This window comes from Monodelphis domestica, chromosome 1 (assembly GCF_027887165.1).
Source record: "Monodelphis domestica isolate mMonDom1 chromosome 1, mMonDom1.pri, whole genome shotgun sequence".
In the NCBI taxonomy this organism is placed as follows: Eukaryota; Metazoa; Chordata; class Mammalia; order Didelphimorphia; family Didelphidae; genus Monodelphis; species Monodelphis domestica.
In genome coordinates this window covers 412,376,015-412,403,212 of record NC_077227.1, presented here as the reverse complement: position 1 = coordinate 412,403,212, position 27,198 = coordinate 412,376,015, and the positions used below count along the sequence as shown (strand labels likewise).

At 38.0% G+C, this 27,198-nt stretch overlaps 1 protein-coding gene across 1 annotated transcript in view; it reads left to right on the top strand.

Annotated features, from left to right (window-relative positions):
• The window catches only part of TNFSF8 (TNF superfamily member 8), a 43,115-nt gene that overhangs the window by 11,943 nt on the left and 3,974 nt on the right, over positions 1 to 27,198 (top strand). Inside the window, exon 2 of the mRNA XM_001368201.3 lies at positions 396 to 438. Within this exon, the coding sequence (XP_001368238.2) occupies positions 396 to 438 (43 nt within the window). The remainder of the gene's footprint in view (positions 1 to 395; positions 439 to 27,198) is intronic.

Genomic DNA, 27,198 nt, shown 5'->3' with positions numbered 1-27,198 from the left:
ACAAACCTAATTTGGGGGCATTGCAGGCCCAGAAGGTATTTTGTACTGCTTGGCCAAGATCCCAAAATTGTTCATTACAACTCTGCCTATACTCGGATCCTTGCCAATATATCAGAACTTGTGTCTCATTTATTTAACATCGCTGACCTCACAGTCACTTCCAAAATACAACAAGGCGTCAGTGAAGGATGTTAGTGGAGGCCAGCTGGGACAACCTGGCATAAAAGGACTTGATCAGTCTGAAGCCTCCTGGTTGTCTATAAGTTTAAGTATATTCTGTTAAAGGATACATGTCAGAAGGAACAAACACAAAGCAAGATTCAGTACTTTCAAAGAAGCATGTAATATTTCATTTGAATGGCACCCTTCATTCCTGGCTTCTTTTCTTCCTTCAGGAACCCATCCTTCAGCCACCTGACATGTTCCCCCTTAAAGGAGGTAAGACTTTGAAATTAATAATAAATGCTTCAGCTGCCTGCCTTGCTTTAAAGCTTTGTTGCTTGACTGCCAAAATGGAAAAAGTGAAAGTCCTTACCAAACCCAGTTCCTGGTATGGTCAGGGGATTGGCCTTCTATGTTTGAGGGTGGGACTTGAAGAGTCAAAGAGGGACTCCTCTCACTATCAAACAGCCATTAATAGTGAAAAGACTGGACCTAGAATCAAGAAAATTGCATCTGAGTCCTGATTTTTCTTTGTGACTCTATCCAAGTCACTCCAGCTCTCAGGCCTCAGTTTCCTCTGCTGTAAAATGAGAAAGGTGGGTTAGACCATCTATAAGTCTCCTTCTACCTCTGATAGGCTGTGTTCTAAGATACTGTCTCCATATGCCACCTGTTAAAATACAAATACTACATGTCATTGGCTCTTTAGAATAAATCTTTATCCAACAGCAAGTTGCTAGGTTTTCTTTAATTTTTCAAACCTTTTCCTTTCATCTTAAAATCACTACTGTGTATTGGTTCCAAGGCCAAAGTGTGGTAAATGCTAGGCAATGGGGGTTAAGTGACTTGCCCAGGGTCACACAGATAGGAAGTGTCTGAGGCTAGATTTGAACCTAGGACTTCCCATCTCTAGGCCTGGCTCTCAATCCACTGAGCCACCCAGCTGACCCCAAGTTGTTAGCTTTTCAAAGCAAGACTAAGACCCTAAAGAAGTGACAAATGGTTAGTTACTCAAGATTTATTAAGTTTTTCCTATATGCCAAGTGCTAAGGATATAGGGAAATGCAAGAACATGCAAAATGCAAGAACCTTTCTAGAAGAAATTTGAATTCTAAAGGAAGAGACCACACATAAATAACTATAAACATATAAAAAGAGGATAGAAACAATTAAAATGTGGTGGGGGAATACAGTGGTCAGGAGAGAAAGTCTTGCAAGTCTCAGTGGGGAGGGGCAGGTATACCTGTACAGAAGAATCAGGAAACAGGGATGGAAGTTATGGAAAGCGCCAACAGCAAATCTTGCCAGCTTCATTGTTCTGCCTAATATACTTAATCTATCCCAGTGATGGGGAACCTATGGCACAGGTGCCAAAGATGGCACACAGAGCACTCTGTGGGCATGTGGCTGTGCCACTCCCAGTTCATCAATAGAAAGGCAGAGGGACTTCAGAGGAGCTTCTCCCCTCTCCTTCTCCACCATGTCTGAGGCCATTTTTTACATACCCCACCCCTCTGCCCAGCAGCCAATGGAAGTACACAAGGGATAAGGTGGGCAGCTCACAGGCAGCAGAGCTGGAGGGGAGCTGAACACGTGGGCCACTCCCCTCCCCCTCTCTACACTCACTGAGGACATTCCTTACTTCACTTATCCCTGTCCCCAGCGGCCCAGTGGGAATATTTCCTCTCTCCCTAGTGTGGGGTAAGGTAGGGATGGGGGCATAACCAGCATGTGATGGGTCTGGGGGTGAGATGGGGTTGAGGTCCTACACTCTGTATCTAAAAGGTTCCCCATCACTGATCTAGCCCATTAGTAAGAGAGAGAGGCTTGAGTAATGTCATCTTAGTTCAGACACTTTTAGATTAAAGAAGTTAATTCTCTACCACAACCAAAAGTCCCTTGGAGTAGTCAATGCAAATTTATCACGTCTAATATCTCAATTCTTCAGAATGCAAATTCAATAACACAAAGACAAATCTGTCTCTACTTTGCAAAAGAAAGATAAAAACAGTAACAGTTTACATTAATCTAGTATGTTAACGGAGCAGCTAGATGGCTCAATAGATAGAAAGCCAGGTCTAGAGATGGGAGGTTCTTTCTGGGTTCAAATCTGGCCTCAGACACTTCCTAGATGTGTGACTCTGGGCAAGTCACTGAACCCCAATTGCCTAGCCCCTACCACTCTTCTGTCTTGGAACCAGTACATAATGTTGATTCTAAGATGGAAGGTAAGGGTTAAAAAAAAATTAGCATGTTATAACTATCACTTTATTTTATCCTCTCAACAAACCTTTGAGATAGGGAAAGATTATTAATTCCATTTTACAATGAAAAAGCCAAGGCTAACAAAGGTTGAGGGGCTTAAGAACATTCGTAATAGTGCTGGAGATTCATACCTTGGTCTCTTGATTCCTAGACCAGTCTTCATCTCATCATGCCGACTGTTTTCCTGCCAGATGATTCAAATTCTATTTGATTTTTGTGCAGTGGCTTTCTGTATTTTTATTACAGTTAGGGTCAGTACTTGAGCCAAGAAGTTCCACTGATACCTAGATAAGCAGGCATCTCCCTTAAATATTACGTCTTAAGGAGACTTTCTCTGAGTACTAAGGGAAGGAAAAAGCCAAAGAGCAATCCAGGGCAGAAGGAAACCACTTCCTTCATCTACTATGGTTTTATCATAGAAAAGCATATGCAATGAACTGTCCTATTTCCAAAGCCTCAGAGAAAGGGGATTTACCATTCAGTGGAGCCCACTATGATAAGCTCATTATTAAATTTTGCTAGACCTCTTTTCAAAGTAGGAAATCATTCTTGAGAACGCCAGGGGACAAATCTAAAACCTTCTAGGGAACCCTGGACCTTCACAAGGATGTAAATTTTCTGCCCACACAATACTCAGAAACAGCAAATATTGAATACATCAACTGAGAGGAGTTTTTGTTCAGACAAAAAGGGGAAAAAAAAGATGTGGAAATGTGATGATCCATCATTAGAAGAAAACCACAAAAAGCAGAAGCAGTGAGTATGCAGTGAAAGGATTTCTGTGTTCCAGTAGAATACTCCACTTTCCCTGCCCCCAGGCACAGACTATCAAATCAAAGAATACTGGAAGTCAAAGGAACTTAAATCACTGGTATCCAACTCAAAAAGAAATGGGGCTACTCAACCCTCTAGAAGGATCCCTAAAGGCAGGATATTAATTTAGAAAGCCACATATTAACATTATCTATGTTATATTGTATTTTTGTTAATTTTGTTAAATATGTCCTAATTACATTTTAATCTGGATTGGGCTTTACTTGGGAGTGTTGTGAGAAACCTCATATTTGATACCAATGCCTTAAAGCGGTGATGTTGAACCTATAGCCTGCATGCCAATGATGGCACACAGAGAGCACTCTCTGTAGGGTCTTCCCCCCAGAATTTGTCACTAGAAAGGCAGAGGGACTTGAGGGGAGCTGCTTCCCTCCCCCTCTCCACCATGCCTGATGACATTTTTTCACATCCCCACACCTGTGCCCAGCAGCCAATGGGAGTGCACAGGGGTTAAGGTGGGTGACTCACAGGTAGCAGAGCTGGAGGGGAGCAGAGTGCTCAAGCTACAGCTCTCCTCTCCACACTCACTGAGGACATTCCTCACTTCACACACCCCTTCACCCAGTAGTCCAATGGGAGTGCTTTCTCCCTCCCCTGTGTGGGCTAAGGGGGTGGGGGGTGGGGGCAGGGTATCCCTGGCACTCTGTGGGGGGTGGGAGGGAGGCTCTGTAAATGGTCTGGTGGGGTGGGGGCAGGGCCGGGAACTGCATCTCTAAAAGGATCTCCATCACTGCCTTAAAAGCATAGAATATTAGAAAACAGACTATGAGAGCTGATAGCTATCTTGGACTGTTAGGGCCCAAAGTAAACTCAGAGCCTAAAAATCTAAAAGATTAAGAGCTAGAAAGGAGCTTAGAACATAAATGTTAGAACATAGATTCCAGAAAGCTAGAGCTGAAAAGGACTCTAAAGCATATAATGTTAGAACTTAAAGGGATCATCACAGCATTCATTTAGAACTGGAAGGGGCATTAGAGGTTATTTAATCCAATCTTTTAATTGGATAGATGTGTAAAATGAAGATCATAAAGGTTAAGTGTCTTGCCTGGCATAACAGAATAGCTAGGTGACACAGTAGACAGAGCACTGGGCTTAGATTAAGAAAAATTTATCTTCGTGAGTTCAAATCCAACCTCAGATGCTTAGGAGCTGGGTGACCCTGAGCAAGTCACTTATCCCTGTTTGCCTCACTTCCTCATGTGTAAAATGCACTAGAGAAGGAAATGGCAAACCACTCCAGTATCACTACCAAGAAAACCCCAAATGGGGTCACAGAGAGTCATACATGACTTAAAAAACAATTTATTGGGTGGTTCAGTGTATTGGCAGCCAGCCCCAGAGATGGGAAGTCTTGGGTTCAAATTTGACCTCAGATACTTCCCCGTTGTGTGACCCTGGACAAGCCACTTAACCCCCCCCCACCCCTTGCTCAGCCCTTTCCACTCTTCTCCCTTAGAACCAATACACAGTATTGATTCTAAGATAGAAGGTATGGGATTTAAAAAAAAATTAATGACAACTAGCATAATTCAGCTAGTAAATATCTAAGGAAGGGTTTGAAAACAGATCTCCAGGGCTCTCTCCACTATGTCATCCTGCCCCTCATTGAATATAATGTTAGGACTGGAATGTCTCTTGAAGCACAAAGGGTCAGAGCTGGAAGGAACCTTAGAAGCTCAATAATGAAGGCAGAATGTGGTGAGGTAGAAAGCACCAAGTATTTAAAGCAATGAAAGATCTGTGTTGATAGCTGTGTCACCTTGGGCCAATCATTTAACCCATCTGAGCTGCCATTTCCTCAACTGAACACAAGGACTATAATTCCAATAGTATCTACCCAATGGAATTGTTATAAAGAGCAAATGAGATAACTCATATAAAGCACTTTTTTTGTCAGTTCAATCAGTTCAGTTATATCCAACTCTGCTTGACCCTAGGTGAAGTTTTCCTGGCAAAGATACCAGAGGGGTATCTTTTTCCATCTCTAACCCATTTCACAGATGAGGAAACTGAGGCAAACAGGATTAAGTGACTTGTCCAGGGTCACATAGCTAGGAAGTATCTGACAATGAATTTGAATTCAAGAAAATGAGTCTTCTTAATTCCAAGTTCAGTGCTCTGTCCACTGTGCCAACTAGCTGCCCCCCTGCCAACAGATAAATGTCTATAATTACTATTGTTGCTGTAGCTCAAAGGAACATATAAAAGTCAAAGGTAAAATAAACTTTGGAACACAGAATACTGACCTAGAAGCATGATTAGAACATTGAATATTAAAACTAAAAGGAACCTAAAAAAATAAAATATTAGGACTAGGAGGAAACTTTAGAGACCATCTCATCAAGCCCTTTTGCATTATAGAGGGAAATCACTCATCTAGAGCTAGAAGGAAATTCTGATTCCATCTCATCCAATTAATTCATTTCCTAAAAGACAGATTGTTTTCTAGTGACTTGTCCAAGGCCATATAGTCAGAGACAGGAATTTGAGTCCCTCTGACCCCAACCTCACTGCTCTTTCCATTGTGCCCAGACAGGGGAAATAGGTTGATGAAATAGTCAATTACTAAACAAACAAAAAAAAATTGTCACAAAAAATGCTATTTTTGAAAATTGGACCTTAGTAATTTAACTTTAAGTTGATGGCTCTTTAAGGTCTAAAATTATGTGCTTTGAGGTCCTTTCCAGCTAAGGTCCTTAGCTGGAATGTACTTTTTTACAATTTAAGGTCCAATTACTAAAAAAAAAAATTATAATTACTTAAAAAATAGTAAATTACTAAAATAAATTTTTTTTAAAGAGTGGAAATTAGGTGGTAATAGTCTTTATTATATACTACAGTTTCTAGTTAGAAAGAAAGTGAGAGATTTTCTAGGCCAGAGGGGCCTAGAATTTCTTAAATGGGTCACTGAATTAACTTTTAGCAAAGTCTAAGAATTTATTTTAAAATATATACCAATAGATAATTATTCCAATAGAATAAATTTCCCTTATAATTCCCTTATAATTGTATTTTATTTTATGCATTTAAAAACATTATTAAGAGAAAGGGTCCATGAGTTTTTTCAGATCACAAAAGGGATCCATGACACAGGAAAAAAAAAATAAGGTTAAGAATCTCTGATGGAGAGCAACTCCACATTTCACAGATGAAGAGAGTAAAGTTCGATTAAGTTAATCACCTCGTCCAGGTTATACAAGTTGCAAAGAGAGTGTAAATTCTTCTGACTCTTTCCACCACATAACACTTCCTTCTCTGAGTCCTAGAGCAATAAAGTCAAGTTAAGATGATACGGATGTGTGTGTGTTATATTATAGGGTCCCACAGTCAGTTGGTATCTGAGATTGGATTTGAACTCAGGAAAATAACTTCCTAATTCCCAGCTCTATCCACTGCACCCATATATACATACATACATACATACAGGTCATTTTGATCCCTACCTATTCCATGTATGTATGTATGTATATATATATATAGTATATAGTCCAAGGCCAGACAATACTTATAGGAAAGATATTTGGATCCCTCATTCTGTCTTCTTGCTGAGAACCTCTCAAACTCTCCAAGGAAAGATCCATTATTCTAACACCTCTGAAACTGGGCCCTTAAATTCATTCCTTCAGTGAATTAAAGACACCCCCTGGTGGTATCCAAAGCAATAGGGAACTTTTAAATAGCACAAGGATAAAGTCTTTTAATGGAAAACAGAAGATTCATGGCTCTAGTCATTACCTTACAACTTAATTGAGACCAGAAACTCTCCTCTCTCCCACCTCCCACCCAGGTCTGGGCCAATAGCCTTGCCTTGCCCAGGGCAAACAGAAGATTACTGGAAAGTAGCACCTTAGGGCCTCCCAGGCCCTGACCCCTAGAAAGCATATTATCTGACCTCATTCATCCAGGCGCTTCCTTCTGCCAGCTCTGGTGCTGATGTATCATTAGAGGAGCCAGATTATTCCTGACTCGTGCCTTGGCAGGATGTGGTGGAAGATCCTGAAATCATCTATTGGCAGCCTAGAAAGAATGAGCTTATGAAGGTTAATTAAAGGGTTATTCTCCAGGTTGCTTTAGCTTTCTCTTCAATATTCAGCCTCTCAGCATAGAAACAAAGAGAGGCAAGAGAGCATTATTTCTTCCATTAAATCTTTTTTTTAATAAAAAGACTAGACAGATTTGCTTGAAACTTAAGAGTGTAGATTTTCCACACATAAGAGTCCAGGTGACTAAAATGTTCCCAGTTTTGTCCCTGAGCGGATCCAGCTGTGAGGACTCTCTCAGCTCAGCAGAAATGTGAGAAGCAAGGAATAATTCTTCCTGGTGGTGTTTAACAATAAATATTTAACAGCTGACTGTCCTGAAAAAAAAAAAAAAGAATATCTACATCACTAACATAGTCCATAATTTGATCAAGATTTATTTTGTAGCATTTGCTGAATTCTGAGGTGTAAATACACACACTGAAAATTTTACAATAGGCTTTAAAAAAAAAATCTTTACCTTGGGGGCAGCTGAGTGGCTCAGTGGATTGAGAGCTGGGTCCAGAGACTAGAGGTCCCAGGTTCAAATCCCACCTCTGACAAATAGTATTCTAAAGCCATTGAAAAATTATTAGAGTTCTAGGTGTAAGTTGTTACCAAGGTTATCTGCACTAAGGAATTTCCTCACCAGAGAGATCCCTATGCCAGTGAAATTATACATCTAGTCCCAATCCTCTGTGTGTCCCAAATCCTATACTAGAGATGGAGCTTTTAAAGACATAAATGGCACATTCCCTAGATCTCTTTTGGGAGGGAAGGGAAGAAACAACATAGACACATAAATATATAAGTATAATAAGCATGTACAAAAAATCTGCACTGAGACTTTTGGGACACCCTATATATACTACAAAGAGCAGCTAGGTGGTGTGGTAAAGAATACCAGGTCTGGAGTCAGGAAGACTCATTTTCTGAGTTCAAATTTGGCCTCAGACACTAACTGTGTGACCTGAGCAGTAACTTACTTAAAATCAGAGAAAAAAATGATAAATCTTTGCTAAGAAAACCCAATTGGGTACATGAAGAGATGGATACAACCAAAACAACTAAGTAGCAACAACAAAATATATGCAAAATGGATAAAAGGTAATTTCAATGGAAAGGCATTAATACTCATTCCCTACTTTACATCTTTGCCTATGCTTTCCACCCCAACATGAAACATCCTCCCTCCTTTTTGCTTCCATTTTAAGACTTTGTTAAAGATATATAAATTTGACAAAGCTTTCCAGAATCATTACAGGTCATTTTGATCCCTACCTATTCTAATTTTCTCTAGCTTTCAAAGTCCAAACCATATAATGCATTCCTTGTATGGCTTTGTAATTATAGATTCTCAGAATTAAATTAGAACTTTTTCAAAAACAATAGCCTAATCAGGGACAGCTAGGGGGTTCAATGGATAGAGCACCAGATGTGAAGACAGGATGTCCTGGCTTCAAATCTGGACTCAGACCCTTTCTACCTATGTGACCCTGGACAAGTCACTTAATCCCAACTGCCTAGCTCTTACCACTCTTCTGTCTTGGACCTGACACTTTTGGACCTGTCTTTTATTGGTTCTAAGACAGAAAATAAGAGTTTTCTTTTCTTTGTAAATAGCCTAATCTCCTATCCTTCTAATAAGAATCTCAAATATTAGGAATGAGAGGTAGAGAGAAAGGCTCCTCCCAGGACACATTTTTGCAACAGGAAGCTTATTGCTTCTTGAGGCAGTATGGGCCACATCTAAACAAATGTGAGTATTAGGAAATCTTTGAGAGAAAGTTTATTTCCCTATAACTTTTATTCACTGGTCCTAAGATCATTAGATATTTGAAAAAAGCCAGTCTTCTTCCCTTCCTTCCATGATCTAATCAATAAGAGCTTCAGAGGAGATGAGCTAAGAGCTTTTCTAGCTTTAATTTTCTCTGATTCTAATTTTGTTCTTGTGTTTGTGTGTGTATGTGTGTGTACACATATTCTAAAAAAGGCAAAAGCCAAAAGCCCTCCTTGTGAAACTTTCCCTATAATCACATCTCTCCCAGGATAGATCTGGGCACACAATAAATGCTCAAAAACTATCCCTTTGACTGAACTCAACTGTTAGCATAGATAGCATATATACTGTCTTGCCACCATGTTCTGTAAAGGACAGTAGTCTCTTAAAAGCAGGTGTTTCATCCACTGGGGTAGGTGGCACCAGAGACAACCAAATCAGACTCATTTCCCAACCATTTGCCTAAACTCCCTATCAATGTCTATGCCCTTCAGTAGCAACAATGGAGAATGGCTGGATACAGGGAGAGTCATAATATTTATCCAATAGGCTCAATATTCAAGCTGGGCTATGAGGCAGGAGGAATTAAATGGGATTTGGCTTGTTGGACACAATGCCCTATCATGTCAGAATCAGTCAGTCTGGGTTGTCAATATACAACAGAGCTGGATCTGGAGGTCAAGACTTACCAGGCATGTGCATGGCCTTTCCATGGTCAAGTCTATAGCTCTAGCTTGCTCTCTAGACTCCACTCCCATAGCTCTCAGTGTTTATACATCCTCATTTTCATGAGTTCCAGGAAATCATGCTCACCTTTAACTCTGTATTGGCAAGTACATCTCCCAAACAAAAAGCTTAAAATAAGGATAGTTGGAGAATTTGGTATTTTTCCTTTGTTTAAAACCATCAGAACAAACATCTGAAAGAGGTTAAAAATAGATGCTACCATTTGAATTAAGAAAGTATAAATCTTTCTCCCCATCCTTGCTTTTCTCATAAATGCAGCTTATTTCACAGAATCACATGTTTTTGAAAGGAAAAAGGAAAGAAAGAAAGGAGAAAGATAGAGAAAGAAGGAAGAAGGAAGGAAGGAAGGAAGGAAGGAAGGAAGGAAGGAAGGAAGGAAGGAAGGAAGGAAGGAAGGAAGGAAGGAAGGAAGGAAGGAAGGAAGGAAGGAAGAAAGAGAGGCTTATTATTTAAGAAAGGCAAGGCCAAACCTGCCAGGCTTCTGATGTATATCTACAGACTTTCACTTGCTCTAACTGGTACCAGCTCAGCCAAGGTGTGGTGAGGATGCTTTCATCAGATGAGGGAGTATCTGAGTCTGGGTGTGATGTACTGTTTTAGGCCAGAATCACATATCTAATCTTCCCATCTAACTCAACCTGCAGGGTGTGCCTGGGAATAAGGTTATGATGGTTGGTGTCTGGTCTCTAAAGTCCCATTGAGCTCTATGTTCTAAGGTTCTTTCCACATCCTAAAGAGAATGGCCAAATCACAGAGCACAAATCTTGGACCAGATTCATTCAAACAACCCATCCATTCAATGAAGTACTTATTGAACACCTACTATGAGCTATATGACCTTCAGAAGCTCATCATTGCTCTCATTTAGGCCTTTGCTTTTTTAATCTATAAAATTAGGGCTTTGGACCATAGGATCTTTAAAGATTTTTTCAAGCTCTATAGATGACAGGTTCATAATACTGTCCTAGGTACTGCAGAGGATACAAAAGAAATGGAAGATATATCTCCCATCCCTCAGTGTATATGTTCAGAAGACATTGCAACTAGAGTTCTGGACTTTGTGTCAGAAAGGTCTAAATTCTAATCCTGTCCCTGACACTCATTAGTAATGAGATTACAGACAAGTCATTCTTTCCCTATCTGTTACATGAAGATAATAATAGCTGTAGTAGCTACCACAGAGGGTGGCTGTCCGGCCCAAATATGATCATGGATGTTAAAGTGTTTTTCAGTGAATATCAGCTATGATTATTTTTTGGGTAAATAAGGTAATAACAATAATGACTCATATTCATGGCTTACAAAATGATTTCCTAATGGAGGAGTTATAAAAGTGGTGGTAAAAGCATTATTGTCCCCTTTTTAACAGATGAGGAAACTAAGACTCAATGACTTGTTCAAAGTCATACAGCTAATTAAGGCTAGAACAGGGATTTGAACCCAGGACTCCTGACTGTAGCTCCAACATTTTTCAGGAAATCATTTAAAATATTTATATTTTGCATTTTATAGTGCCACATTAATAGTAAGAAAGGCACAAAAGATTTTCAGGAGAAAATGATGTTAGTGTCTAGGCCATTCTGTTCTCCCTTCTTCCACCATTTTATGAATGAAAAAACTAGAACCCAGAAAGGGCAAGTACTTCACCAGTTTTCAGAAAGGTAGTAAGTAACAGGATCTAAACTTCAACCAAGGTCTTCTGATTGATTCCTAACCCAAGGCCCTTTCCACTATACCATACAAGACCATTAAGTTGGAAGAAGGGAAGGATGATTGATTGATCTGGGATAAGCATGGGATGTAGCCTGCCTAGTCTTTAACACCAAGGAGGGCACTTGGCTATAGCCTTCTCATATTCTGAGGGTACGGGATAACTATGATGATGTACTTAAAGGTTTGTTGAATGAAACAAAATTCATTCAAAAGAAAAGAATCACTGAAATCCATTTGTCTAGCTGATTTTTCTCTGTAGGGATTCCCCCACTCAAGCAATATCTTCTTTCAGACAGAAGAGAGAACTATTCACTTAACTTTTGGTGGCTCAAGCAACTCTGGTCTCGTCTTACTTCTCTAATCCCTACTAAGACATGAAAGTAGCAATGGAAAGATGGTTTGACTTCCTCCTAAGTAAAGTATGGTGACAGATTTCCAGCTATGTTTGCAGAAATACTGACCTCTAGAGAGGGGAGGGGTGGGAATGGGCCAGACGTTGAAGATTCTCTTCCTCTTTAATATACAAAATATACATTAAGTTGACTTTCTTTCATCCACTCCAGAGTGATTTTTTTTTATATCTTCTCTAAAAGCTCCCAAGGCTGCCCACTGGATGCTGAAAAAAAAAAAAATCTCAACCTTTGATTTTGAAATTTAAGATTTCCATATTCTGACTCCCACCTAATTTTATTACTCCCCTTCATTTGCCCAGGTCTCAGCCTAGCTAGATTACTGGCTATTGTCATTCATATACTATCCCTGTAGAATCACAGATTTAGAGATGGAAAGCAACTCAGAAGTTTATCACCTCTAACTTGGTCTATTGTAATAGGTTCCCAACTGGTCTCCCTGTTTTCAATCACTTTTCAACCTATTATTTCTATAGATGTATGTATGTATGTATATATCTATATAGGTGTATATATGTGTGTGTATAAAAGTGTGTATATATATGATAGATTCTAAGGCATATATATATATATTTATTCTGAGGCTTATAATTAGGGTATATATTACACATACATACACACACACTATTGTGTTGTCCTTTATACTTATACATATATATACTATATATGGAGATGGATGGATATCTATGAAAATACTGTTCCTAATACATGTCTCCTGATATTGCTCCCCAGCTCAAAAGTGGGTCCTATCCCCTAAACTGAAATAAACTTTTCCCCTTCCCCAGCCCCAACTGCTATCTATTGAAGTTCTCTCTCCCTGCAAGACTTAATTCTAGTTGAACCTGTTCTCTTACTTAAGGAAAAAGGGATCAGTCAAAGAAGAGTATTTCTTTCATGCCTACTATGCTAGGAATCTCAGTCTTCTCTTCGTCCTTTTCCTGGACCTTTCTTTTGGACTCATCTCACTCTCCCAGGGAGTACCACAATTGTCTTTGTCTTCTTAGTTTTTCTTCCCTCCTTTAAAATGAGAGCAGGACCCATGTTATATCTCTTTGCATCCCTCAGCAGAGTGTATTGCATACAGTAGATGCTTAATAAATATTGAATGAATGGGGGAGGGGGGGGCCGCTTGAACTTAAAACTCATAGAACAGAATTTTAGAACTAGACCTTAGAGATCATGTAGTCCAGTGATGGCAAAGCTTTTAGAGACCAAGTGCCCAAACTACAACCCACCTGTACAAGTGAGTCTCCTCCTTACCCCAAACAGGGAAGGGAGGACTCATTCCCATTGAGCTGCTAGGAGAAATGTCCTCAGGCACCTGTGGAGAGGGGGAAGAGAGCAAGTAGCCCCCTCAGGCACACATTTCTATACATTTGCCAAGATGGATTTAATCTAATTATTTATTTTACAGATGAAGAAATTGAGATCCAGAGCAGAAAAAGTAATTTGCACAAGATTACACAGTAAAATTAGTAGTAGAGGTGATAGATACCCAGGTTCATTGACTTTTTTTTTTTCTTAATTGACTTCTAATCTCAAGTTCCACCAATACTACATTTGCATAGAATGTAGTTTTCTGAGCTAGTCAATTTCACAATAAGTCAGTGTTTATAGACTCTGAGTACTTTGAGGGGGCTATCAGAACAGATCAGATAGGGATCAGACAGTCACTAGTTTGACTAATCATTTCTATCAAAGTAACTTAACCCATTTGAGCTGAGAGCAGGCAAAAGAGGACCCAGACTTTTAGACAGTCAAGTCCAAATTCCTGTCCTTCTCCTAACCAAAAAGTATGTAACTTTCAGACTGGAGTACTGAATTGAAAGATTCAGAGAGGCAATCAGGGTCAAGGCCAGGAACCTTGCAGAACCATATATAATAGCATCCTCCAATCTCTTCAGCCCACTTGAATTTCTAAGTAACTGCTTGAGCTGATCCATCAGTTTCAGGGCAAAATTATGGGGGTGGGGGAAAAAGAAAGGAACAAAAAACTGATGAGCTAAAGGTCAGAGTTTTTCAGAGGATGTCACCAGACATAGACTCATAGAGACATCAAAACATAGACAACTGAATCAGCAAATATTAGAAATGAAAGGAACCTGAGGCCCAGGGAAGTCAAATAATTTCTTCAAGCTCCATTAAATTAAATATAATAATATTATATTATTATTTTAGTGCCAAGAGTATATGACAGGTTCAGGTGAGTACATGAAAAATCGTAGTGGGATATTAAAGGGGAAAATACACAAACTCTTGTTATTGTTGTTTAAAACAAAAAGCACAGTGGCACAGCTAGATGGCTCAATAAATAGAGCCAGGCCTGGTGTTAGGAAGTCCTGGATTCAAATTTTAGTTCCTAGTTGCATGTCCCTGGGCAAGTCCATTGCCTAGTCCTTATCACTCTTCTTTCTTGGAAACCAGTACATAGTATTGATTCTAAAATAGAAGGTAAGAATTTAAAACAAAACAAAACAAAAAGCATACCAATAATGCAATTCCAAAAAAATATATATTAAGTATCTGGCATTTTCAAGACAAGATGTAATATACAAGAATACAAATTAAAAAAAAGAAATTCACCACCCTCAAGGAGCTTATTTTCTACTTAAATTGATTGAATTCTCAAGAGACAGTATTTCTTCATTTTTTTTTATTAATCAAGAAAATCTGTCAAGGAGCATGAGCAGAGTAAAAAGAAAAAAAAAAGAGCAAGCAGGTCAAAATATACACCTCATCACTCAGTCCCTCCCCTGGACATCCCAAGACATTTTTGATTGGCAATTAGTCACTAAGGATGTGGACTCAGAGATCTCAATCCCTCCTTCTTTACTTCATCACAGGAAGGAGTGTTCTTATTGAGACCCAGAAGACACCAACACATTCTGCCTTATGGCTACATCAATATGTCTGCCTAATACATTCTTAATTAAAGTTCACCATATTTCCCAATATAGCAGCTAGAGTTCGTTAATTTAATCTATCAAGTGGGTCAAGTAGTTGCTCAGCCCTACCCCAATCCTATTATCCTTCAAGATCTAAAGAAAAGAAGGGACATCCCAACCCAGTTTCATAACCTGTGGAAAACTGTAATCTAAATTTAGCATCAGACAGTTTTTGTTTTTTAACTGGGGGAGTTAAAAAGAAAATTATTTTATTAAAAAACCATCCCAATTCAATATTAATTTTCAACAGACTGATAGGATGGATGTACAGAAATAGATACAAATAAATTTGATCAAGACCTAAAGGAGAGTAATGGAGGGGAAGGAACATACATGTATGAGAAATGTTAAAAATCAACAGGACTAAGAAAGTAATTGGATATAAAAAAGATTTTTAAGATGTAAGAGTTTAGGATGACTCTGATGGGGGTACTCTCACAAGAAATAGGGAAATTTGGAAGTAGGTTTGGTTTAGTGACAAAAATTAAGGGTTTAGCGTTGAATGTGTAGATTTGGGGTTGCTAGTGAGACTTATAAGTAGAGATGTTTGGTAGGTGAAGTAGTACTGGAGCTCAGGGAAGAGGTTATGATTGGATATATAGATTTGAAACTTGAACTTGTAAGAGAAGATGAGAGCACCAAGGGAAAATATATAAAGAAATAAGAGGGTCCATAACGGAATCTAGAAGTACACGTACATATAAATGGGGTGAGGGAGGAGATTGAGGATTTAGCAAAGGATACTGAAAAAGAAAGATCAGATATAGATGGAGAACCAGGAAGCAGAAGTGTCATAGAAATCAAGGAAGGATCGAGTTTCTAAAAAAAAAATGACAGTTCAAACTTTTTAAACTAACGAGGAATTTAAGGAAGAAGACAAAGAAAAGGCCTAATATTTTAGCAATTAAAAAAAAAACCAACAACCTTTGCAGATATATTTGGTGAAAAGAATTTTCACACATCTATAGAAAGTGGTAGTTTGGTGGGAATGTCAGGCCTGGAGTCAGAAAAACTCATCTTCCTGAATTCAAATCTGGCCTCAGAAACTTAATAACTCCATGTGACCCTAGGCAAGTCATTTAACCTCTGCTTGCTTTAGCTCCTTATCTGTACAGTGAGCTGGAAAAGGAAATGGCAAACAGCTATAGTGTTTTGACCAAGAAAACCCCAAATAAGGTCACAGAGTCAGATACAACTGAAATGATTGAACAACAATAGTAATTAAAGAAATGTCATCAGTAAGAGGAGACAAAATATTTCCATTCAATATTGCCCTTCCAATTTAGCAGCAAAAACCTGAACTACCTAAAGGTCTCCCTCACCTAAACTACTCCATTCATCCTCCCCACCCTATTTTGGTCCCTAGTGGCTAATATTAGTGAACCTCATTCAAGACCTGAAAATCGTTGGTCTTGCACAGTTTTGCAACAGAGAGGGGCTATGGAGTCTCAGGAAAGAGAGAAGAGAATAGTATCACAGAGCTGGATAAAGGAAAATTGACTTCTGTTTCTAAGAAGGAAAGACCTGGAAATCTAGCTGGGTTTGGTCATCTGGTGGAATTTATACATGGCAAGGACCAAGACCTCAAACTTGTCTACAGAAAGAGGCTGAGACATCAACCTTGGAGTTTTGCACAAGAAAACAGAGGCAGTGACCAGAGTGACCAGAGAAGAACCCATTATTGAGGAGGTAAACCTAAGAAAAGCTACTAGGAATTCAATTCAATTCAACCAGCATTTACTATAGAAAGAAAAACTGAAAAACTAAAAGGATGGATAATACTTCCGCCCCTCCTCCAAACAGGTAAACCAAAAGAAAGACTCATAAAATAAAAAGATGACTAAGAATTCTCCCTAAAAGGTCACAATACAATAAATAAATGTTATGCTTTAAAAGAAAGTGAAGAGCAACTAGATGACTCAGTAGATAGAGAACCAAATCTGGAGATGGGAGGACCTGGATTCAAATTTGGACTCAGACACTTCCTAGAGATGTGACCCTGGGCAAGTCATTTATAATTCCAATTGCCTGGTTCTTTACCAATCTTCTAACTTGAAACTAATATTTAGTATGGATTCTAAGATAGAAGGAAGGGGTTTTAAAGAGAGGGGGGAGAGAGAGGGAGAGAGAGAATCCCCCTCCACCTAAAAATGAAAAAAGAAATCAAGAGAAAAAAATTGAAAGATTTCACTAAGGAACATGAAAAAATAATAAGAAGCCCCAGTATAGTGCAAAAAGAAAAAACAACTTTTGAAAGAATATTTTAGGATAGAAATTAGATCAGAGATTGGAGTTCTTAACCCATTAGTCAATCAAACAACATTTATTAAACATTTACTCTTAAGTGCTAGAGATAAGGAGAAAAAGCAAAATAAAAATTATAATAATTCCTGGCATCAAGGAGTTTATATTCTAATGGGGAGATAATATGGACATTTCTATAGGTACATACAATCTAAGAACAATTAGAAATAAGATAGCCTCAGAAGGGAAGTCATTGTCCTCTGGAGGAACTGAGAAAAGATAGATGGGAAAAAAACGGGTAGACAACTGAGTGTTGTTGAAAATGGGAATTCTAAAAGGCAGAGGCAAGAGGAAAAAACAAACCACACTCTTTAAAATATACAAAGGAAAATCTCAGCAAAGTAACAGAAATTTTGAAAAACAGAATGGCTGATCCGAAATGGAAAAATAACAGAAACAAAACTGGAAGAAGAAAAGCTAAAGACAATGATTTTTTAAAGAACGCAGAAATGAAGGGCAGCTGGTTGGCTCAATGGATTGAGAGCCAGGCTCAGAGACAGGAGATTCTGAGTTCAAATCTGACCTCAGACACTTCCTAGCAAGTCACTTGACCTCCATTGCCTAGCCTTTATTCTTCTGCCTTAGAACCAATACACAGTATTGATTCTAAGACAGAAGGTAAGGGTTTAAACACACACACACACACACACAGAAATGCTATAAAAACCAAAGCAAATGAAATTGAAGAAGGAGGAGGAGGAAGAGGAGACATGAGAAGGAAGAACAAGAACAAGAAGAGGAAGAAGAACAAGAGGAAGATGATGATGATAGAAAAAACATCTTCATTTGACATTACCATTCCCAAAAACCATTGTTTTATTATTCACAGAAATCATAGAAACTCAGAATTGGAAGGTACATCAAAAGCTATCTCATTCAATCCCTCCCTGAATAAGAGTATCTATGTTATGTCCAAGTGGTCATCTAGTCTGAACTGGAAAACTTCCAGTGAGGAAAAATATCCTAACTCCTAAAGCATCCCATTCATATGAGCTATAGGGGTTAAGTTTTTTTCTTACATCAAGTCTAAATTTGCCTCCTGGAAACTTCATCCCAGTTCTGCCTCTTGAGCCAAAAATAACAAATCTAATGTCTAATTCCACTTGAAAATTTCAAATGTTTGAACATAGCCATTACAGAGAGAGAGAGAGAGAGAGAGAGAGAGAGAGAGAGAGAGAGAGAGAGAGAGAGAGAGAGAGAGAGAGAGGAGAGGAGAGGAGAGGAGAGAGAGACAGAGAGAGACAGAGAGAGACAGAGAGACAGAGAGAGAGAGAGAGAGAGAGAGAGAGAGAGAGAGAGAGAGAGAGAGAGAGAGAGAGAGAGAGAGAGAGAGAAATGTCCTCTTCTCCAGGATATATAGTACTTCAACCAGTCTTCACATGGGATAAACTCAAGGCCCTTCACCTTCCTGAGGCCCTTAACTTCAGATGCTTTCTGACAACATTGTTCTCATTAAACTGTGGTTCCAGAAAGAAATAAGCTTACAAAGTTTAAAAGTCTATATGCCTTATTTGGGAAATAAGTAATCTGCCCAGAAGTTTTGAAAAAGAGAACAGAGTACTAACTGATAGAACTGGTAGCGTGTCAACAGAGGGAAAATTCCAAGTTTAAAATTCCAAGGCATATTGTTGATAAGTTTTAGATTTTCAACAAAATAAAAAATTTGTCAAATGACTAGGAAAAATGCCTTCAGTTCTGAAGGAAAGTCAGTTGTAATAGATCAGGATTACTTCAAATCAACAAGAAATCAGAAATATAGACTAACTGAAAAAAGTAAAGTACCTCAGGATTCACCCCCAAAAGCACATCTCTCAAAGATGAACCTATTTATCAATGATAAGATCTGAATATGAGCCCTCAAAATAGCCATTTGAGTCACTTCTTCATAAAAGATGAGTATAGTATATAATTTTCACATACTACTAAGAAAAGAAACACCCTAAAGGCAGTAAGTACAATTATCAAGAAAAGAATGAGCAATAAAATCAATTCTCTAATATTCCCAGGTCAAGACCAGACTACAGGTTTTTTTTTTTAATACAATTGAGGATTGAAAGAAAACTCAAAGAAGAATTATAAAGGAATAAAAGAATATAATGGGCTAATGATTTAAGGGAACTGAAAAAATCCAGCAATGGAAGGAGGAAGAATTGATATAATCATTTATGAACTATAAGCTCTCTTACAAATGAAGCAATCTTTTCAATATGGGGCAAGGGGATAGCATCATGTTAGCTGCTTAAATGTGGGGAGGGAAGGCAGAGAGAGAAGAGTCAGAGAAATGAAGTCCCATCCAGCACATGGGTATGAGAAAAAAAATGGATGAAAAATTTTTTCAGCCTCAACATACATGAGAGAGGTTGTTAGACAGTTAGGTGAAAACAATGGAGAGGAAGGGATTAGAAGTGAGAAATGGAAGATTTATCATACCCTAGAAGGGGAAATATTTTTCCATGAGAGGAGGCAGAAGAGAAATAAATGCCTGCCAATAAGTTGCACTGGAGGGGAATGGGAACGCTGGAAGTCTTTACAAGGCAACACACTCTGAACGAAGATTGTGCTTCCCAATATGTCACCTCACCTGTCCTCTAGGGATGATAAAGGGAATATGATGGAGTAGAAGAAGGAGGACTTTGGAAGGGGTGAGTGGTCATGACAAAGGTAGGCAGTAGATTCAGTGTACAGACTGACTTCTCCAACACCACATTTCCTTTTCCTTGAGTTAATATTTCAAAGAGTGAAACACAAAAGAAGGTTGCATAAAAAAAAATAAAAATAACAATAGTGAAAGAACAAATAAGAGAAAGGAAAAGAAAGGTAATATCTAAAAATCCAAGAATTCAAGAATGAAATAGAGGCCAGAATTCAACTTTTATTCTTCAGAAGCCCTAACTTACATGACATGAGGGACATGTAAAGAATTCAAAAGAAAGGGGAAAGTAAGTGGCTCTCTGGACAAAGAGCCAGACCTGAAGACAAGGGGTCGTGGCTTCAAATCTGTCCTCAAAAACTAGCTGTATGACCCTGGATGAATAACAGCCCCAATTACCTAATCCTTGCTCCTCTTCTGCCTTGGAACCAATTCTTGGTGTCAATTTTAAGACAGAAGGTAAAAGATTAAGAAGGGGAAAAATAGAATTAAAAAAAGAAACATATAAGTGTATGGTCATTAATGAGATAACCAAATAACCAAATAAATATAGAAATAAGGAAGAGGCAGGGTAAGTGAACATTTCTCAGGAAAGAGTGCTACAAGAGTATTATTTAAGTTGAGGGATTGATGGAGAAGGATGGAGGAACATTTGGAATCACAATCTCATCTGGAGGGAGAGAAGGAGGAATCAAAAGAAATTAGAAGAGAGAGGGAAATTAACAATTTAAGTAGATGTTGCTAATAGCTAGAAGCTGGGGAATCCTAGATACTGATGCTTATGGTCATCAGCACTTTAATTGCAAGATGGCATTTATTGAGAAGTACAGAATTAACTAATTCCAAGGAGCTTTAAGATAATTCCAAGGATGGCTGATCCTAATTAAACTTTTTTTTTGGATGTATTATAGAAATAATTGTCCTCCTTGCTCTTGCTGATAGCTTCCCACCACCTCTACCCCCACCATCATGCAAATATCATTCTATCTTTACTATATGATAGCCTTAATTGGACTTCAAATAAAGAAAATTATCTTAAATATCTATTGTTCCATACAGTAAAACAGAGATAACAAAGTCCTGCATCTGAGATGCAAGTCTTTTTCTTACTGATATGAAAGATAGGGCTTCCTTTCCAAAATGCCAGAAGGATAATAAGGCCAGATCTGTAACTGGAATTGACATACTGAGAAGCTTAGGGGGAAATGTAGTTATGAATAGAAAACACCAAAGATTTTTGGTTTCAAAGAAATAAAATTACGCATCAAGGAGTTTGACTATGTTCTCTCAGGGTAGAGTTAATAGTATACAAAGTTCAAATTATCTCCTATATAAATTTTATATAAAGTATATATTATACATTACAAAATGTATAAGAAAAAGAGGGGCAGGTAGATAGTATAGTGGAGAGTGTCAGGAAGAACATCTTCCTGAGATCAAATCTGGGCTTAGACACTTATTAACTGTGTGATCCTGGGCAAGCCACTTAACCCTGACTGCCTCAGTTTCCTCAGCTATTAAAAAAAAATGAACTGGAGAAGGAAATGATAAACCACTCCAGTGTCTTTGCCAAGAAAACCCCAGAATAGGGTCACAAAGAGTCAGGTACAACTGAAAAGTGACTGAACAACAAGCAAGACAAAGAGCCATTCCCCAATTGATAAGTGGTAAAAGTATATGAATAAACAATTTTCAAAGGATAAAAATGTGAATTATAAATGATATTTAAATGTCCCTAATCATTAAAGGAATATGAATTAAAACAATTTTATAGGTTTTCTATTTTTATACATTAAAGTGAAAAATATTTTTAAATGTTGAAATAAGCAACATTAAAGGTGTTGCTGGAAAATAGTATATCAAGATACTGCTAGTGGAGTTATAATCTCATTCTGTTCTAGAAGACATTTCAGTTTTATTTGAGAAAAGCCACAATATTTTTCTGACCCTTTTGTCCAGTGATCCCAGAACTAATATGTTCCCCCAAGGACATCAAAGACAGAAAAATCAGTCACTCACATACCAAAATACTCACAGTATCACTGGGGGCAAGGGATGTTTATAAATATTTAAGAACTTATTGGGGATAGGTGGGAATGAATGCATCATATACATGTATGTTTCATCTATGTTATAAAATTTTTATCACTTTTTAATCCTGAAAAATTAACAAAATTAAATTGTTAAAAATTAAATTTAAATTTTAAAATTAATTAAATATATATTTTTTAATAATTTCATTTAAATCAACAAAATTTTTAAGATTCAATCCCTGATTTTTAGTCAATTTCCAAGGTTTTTAACAATCTGATCTCACAAGTTGGTTCTGGTACATCCCAGGCATTTTTGTGGTAGGAAAAAAATGAAAACAAGTAAGAGTTAATCATTTGGGGAAGAGTGAAACAAATTCCATTACATGAATGTAATGGAATAATATGATGCTATAAGAAATTATGAAGATCGGGAAACCAGAGAAACTTGTAGTCTTGTATGAACTAGTACAGAGTGAAAAAAAAAGAAATTAAGTATAATTACATAGTGAATGTGGTAATGTAAATCAAAGTATCAGTAAAACATGGCTAAACTCCAATTAAGAAAAATGAACAATTCTGGTCATGGAGTTCAATTGAGGAAACATGTCTCTGTCTCTGAGTTGAGAAATATAAGTTCCAAATTCTGATACTATCAGCCATAACTGCAGTGTAGGTTCATTTTTCCTTACTTATTTTTCTCTGTCACAAGAGTGGCTTCTGTCTGGGAGTGAGTATTGGGAAGCAACTCTATAGTAAAAAGCAATTTCTAAAAACCATTGATAATCTTTGAGAAAGCAATTTCAGTTGGGTGATGAGATCTGGATCCCATGGGTAATAAGAAAGTGGCAGCAATAAGAATAAAAAATAATTTATGGGAGTTTAGTAATATAATAAAGAATAGTTTAAGAGGATTGTTTAAGTCAATTGTTTAAAGCACAGTGAGAGATGGTGGTGTTTGTTTTCCAGAGAGGGGGAAGACCTGAGCATGTGTGTGGATAGGCAGGAAGAAACAATCAGGGTGTGGAGAGGGGGAGAGAGAAAGAGATAGAGATAGCTAGAAACAGAGAAAGAGATGGGGAAGGAAGGGGAGAGGCAGATGAAAGAGACAGAGGTAGAGACATAGACAAAGATAGAGGGAGCTGCCAGAAGAAACATGAAAGAATGCCATCAAAAATGGTTAGCCTCAGGAAGGAAGTAGACTACCTACTTCTTCCTCAGAAACTGGAGAGGACAATTGAAAATGTAGAGATCTGAGGTAGGAAGTAGGAGATATGAGGATAAATTCATTCCCTATCCTCACAAATTATTAAACAGTTTGTTTCTTTGGTGATATTATTGTCCATTGTAAGATTAAAATTAATATCAATAACTCCAAGTATTATATTTTATACAATTTATTAATAATCACTTGAAGTAAAAGAAATAAAAGGGCAAAAGTAAAAGCCTGAGTAAAAGCCAGCTTTCCCAGTCATAATCAGGGCAAAAGAGAGCATAATGGAGGAGCTACACAAAACTTATATCTTCCCTATGTTAGTAGGGAACATAGGAAGCTAGGATTTAAAGTCTGGGGGAGTAAATCCTAATCACACAATCCCCCCTATAATTCCACTGGGAAACAAGCATGTAGAAATCTCCCAGATTTACATGCTTAGTTTCCCTAATGAAACAATACACATAACCAACTTATATCTCTAAAGATCTTTAACTAGAGGTACATACAATATTGCAGTTTCTAAGGAGAAATTATAATAATTTGGGGATAAGAGGGAAATAAAAGAGAAAGAGAACAAAACTAATGATTGCTAAGCATATTAACAAAAAGCCAATAAGGGGGTAGTCCCCTTTGGCATAAAAGTGTACATTCAAAATAAATGCATTCAAGCCCCCCACCACCACCATTCCATTCAATTTCACTACTTCCCAAAGTTCACTCTGGATCTTTTGGTGCAGTGTGTGGTTTCTGCAAGCATCTCCATGGTACCTTCTCCAAATGCTGGGAGCCATCAGGCCACCATGCGTGACTCTGTCAAGGCATTGTGTGATGGCTCCCATCATACAAACAGTTTACTTTCTTGATTTGGAGAGGTAGCAAATTTCTTATCCTAAAAAAACTCTCAAACAAGAAAAATTTTTATAAATCCAGAATTTTATGACAATAATACAATCACCTCTGAGGAGGATGTTGACCAACACAGATCACTCCTGGGGTACATGGCTAAGTTATGAGGTATATGAATCAATTGTCAAAAGAAAATAAAAAACATGAAAAAATAAAATAAAAATAAATTTAAAAGGGAAAAAAATAACTTCTGGATGAAACATAGTCCAATAAAGTGATTTTTGTCCTACAAGTCTATAGTAAAAATTTTGAACTTACTCTAGTGCAAAATTAAAATGCCATTAATACTGATAACATGTGCTTCAAGTACAAAAAATGAGAGAAAAAAGAAAACTCAAATACTCTATTGCACACACAAGGAAAAACAATGATAGTTTTTTTTAATCAAAAATATATACTTCACAATCAGTGACACATTGTGTTACCCAAGGAGAGGCGCAAAACAAAGGTTTCTCACCCCAAAATGAGATCCATTTCCTTTTTAACTTGGCCATGATCCACAGTGTGAGTGTACATAGTTTTCACAAATTAACAGCTTTTTAAAACAGTAGGGCAACAGCTAATGCACATTCAAAGAAGTAACAAATACCCCAAATCATAAAAGCACATTTAATGCCAACAGCAAACAAACCCACTATTATTAGGGTTCACACAAGTTACTGTGTGACATTTAAAAACCTTTGAAGCTCATGGATACTTGTCACAAGTTCACCAGATCAAGCCAATCTTTCAACCGTGGCAAAGATATTTCTAACAAAGTCTTATTACTGCCATCATTCCAAAATGTGGTAGGAGAAACCAGACAAAAACTGCTGATGAAAACCCTTTGGGACTAAAATGTCACCAAGAATCTAGATCATTCTGGTGGAAGGGTAGAGTAAGCTGAAGAGTTACAAATATAAAAACCATCCAGGAGCCACCAAGCCCCCTAGGAAAATCTTTCCCACCTCCCAAATAAAACTATAACCCATCACAGGGTAACCAAGCCCTTGGGAAACCTCCCTCCTCTGGTATGAGACTATAACAGTGTAAAAGGCATGTCTTTATACGTCCCATCCATTGCAATGTGGAGGCAAGGAATACAACAGTGAAAATCACTTCTGATGTCTCATCCATTACATTGTCAAAGCTACGCAAATGATCAGTCAGAGGTAGTCATGCCACTAGATAACTGAAAATCACTTCTGAAGATCCCTTTAAATAAATTGAGATTATCAACTCATTAAATTCTCCAAAGGTTATATACAAGTTGCAACCAGTTTGATGGAGTCCATTCATCATCATTTATGTAACAATTAACAAAGGCAAAAAGGAACAAAAGGTCATTAAGGTGACATGTGACCTCGATGGATCTGGTAACAAACCCAGCATCCATAAAGACCTATGGTTTTGGCATGGAAAAGGGTTTGTCTAAGTTGTTTATGGACTCTTTTAATGTTATTTTCTCCAGTCCAGTCATAGGAGAAGGGTACAAATAAAAACAATGTAACAGAACATATAGCTAATGGCCAAAACACAGCAGCTGAAAATGACATAGTGTAATAGAAGATATTAGATTAGATTAATATGTAAACTTAAAAAAATATTAAATCTTAAAGCAAACAATCAACAAATACAATAAGCATGACAGGATATAGTAGCCCAGTGTCAATAGAAGGTTGCACATGTGATCAATAAATCCAAGAGTCCTTTTCTCCAATTCTGATAGCTGCATTACAGAGACTTCTTCACTATTTAGAGGGGAATAAACTGAAACAGTTAACATCAATAAGGCAAATGGATTCTGAAAAGGCTAAAATTCAGCTCTAGACTTATTTAGGTTCCTTCCCCTCCCCAATATCATCATCCATCTAGATTCCTTTGGTCATACCTCCAGGGTTCCCTATACCCACACTGAGCACAGTGTGGACAAACTCCATATTGGATGTGTTGCAGAGACTGGGCAGGCCAAAATGGCAAAGGGGTATAGGGAGATGAATCTTGTCTCTGAATCTTGAGATTACTCAAGCTATCAACTGCAAGGTATCCAATCAGTACACCCAGGAATGGCAGCAAGAAAAGACATCCTAAAACTGTAAGCTGCATGAGCTCAGTAAGGCTTTCCAAAAAAACGAGAGCTGTTTGAGATAGGCAGGAAACCAGGCCATGCTTGCAATCTCTACTTCCTATCCATAGGTGGTGCTACACTAGTATGCACTGACTAAAGTTAAGAGGTTTGGAAGAGTAACCTTCCTTCCCCTCCCCCCACTGGTAAAGCCAGGGGCCCTGTGACACCTCAGTCCCCACCCCCACAGCCAGGAGCATAGAATCCCTCCTGGGTTAGCCAGGCTGAGGCTGGGGTAGATGTAGATAGTGTGGAAAGACTGCACCATGCTGTGTCCCCCTGCTGAAAAGTCACTAGCTTTGTCTTAAGACTCATGGGGGGGGGGGGGAGGAAGGGGGCAGGGAAAGGGGCAGTGGATTTATACCTCACCCTCTGCACAGAAAAAACAAGGTGCTTCTAAATGGCTCTCAAATCCTAGGGCAATTGGATGCAGACTACAGTAGCTTACAGACTGTCAGCAAAAAATGGAAAAACAAACAAAAAAAACCCAGCATGGTGAAAAGCAGCTTATCAGCAGGATCAAAATTTATCTGCTCCTTATCCTTTACTCAAAGGCTTTCTTAAAAAAAAAAAATTCAAGGAATCTATATCTTTGTGGCTCACCAGAAATGTAAGATTAAAGTTAATATCCAATAATTCCAAGTATTGTATTTTCTAAGATTTATTAATAATCATTTGAAGTAGAAGAAATAAAAGGACAAAAGTAAAAACCTGAGTAAAAGCTAACTTTCCCAGCAGTGATCAGGGGAAAAGAGAGAATGAGGGAGGAGCTATACAAAACTTATATCTTCCCTACATTAGTACATAATGTGAGAAGGAACATGGGAAGCTGGGATTTAGAGTCCTGGGGAGCAAATCCTAATTACACACCTTGATCGTGATAGCCTTTCTTGTCTTTTTTCCTTTGCAGGGAAGCTTTTCTTACTACTACATTGTAAGCAAAGATCCTTTCCTTCTCTCTCATATGACCAGCATTAGATATTCATCTCCAAGGATATCACTGGAAAATAGTTAATGATTGAATGAAGTGAAAGCCATTCCCCTGAAAATGGGAAAGAAATCGCTGTTATTCTAAATCAGGGGCCATGGAGAGTTATCAGGAATATATCTGAT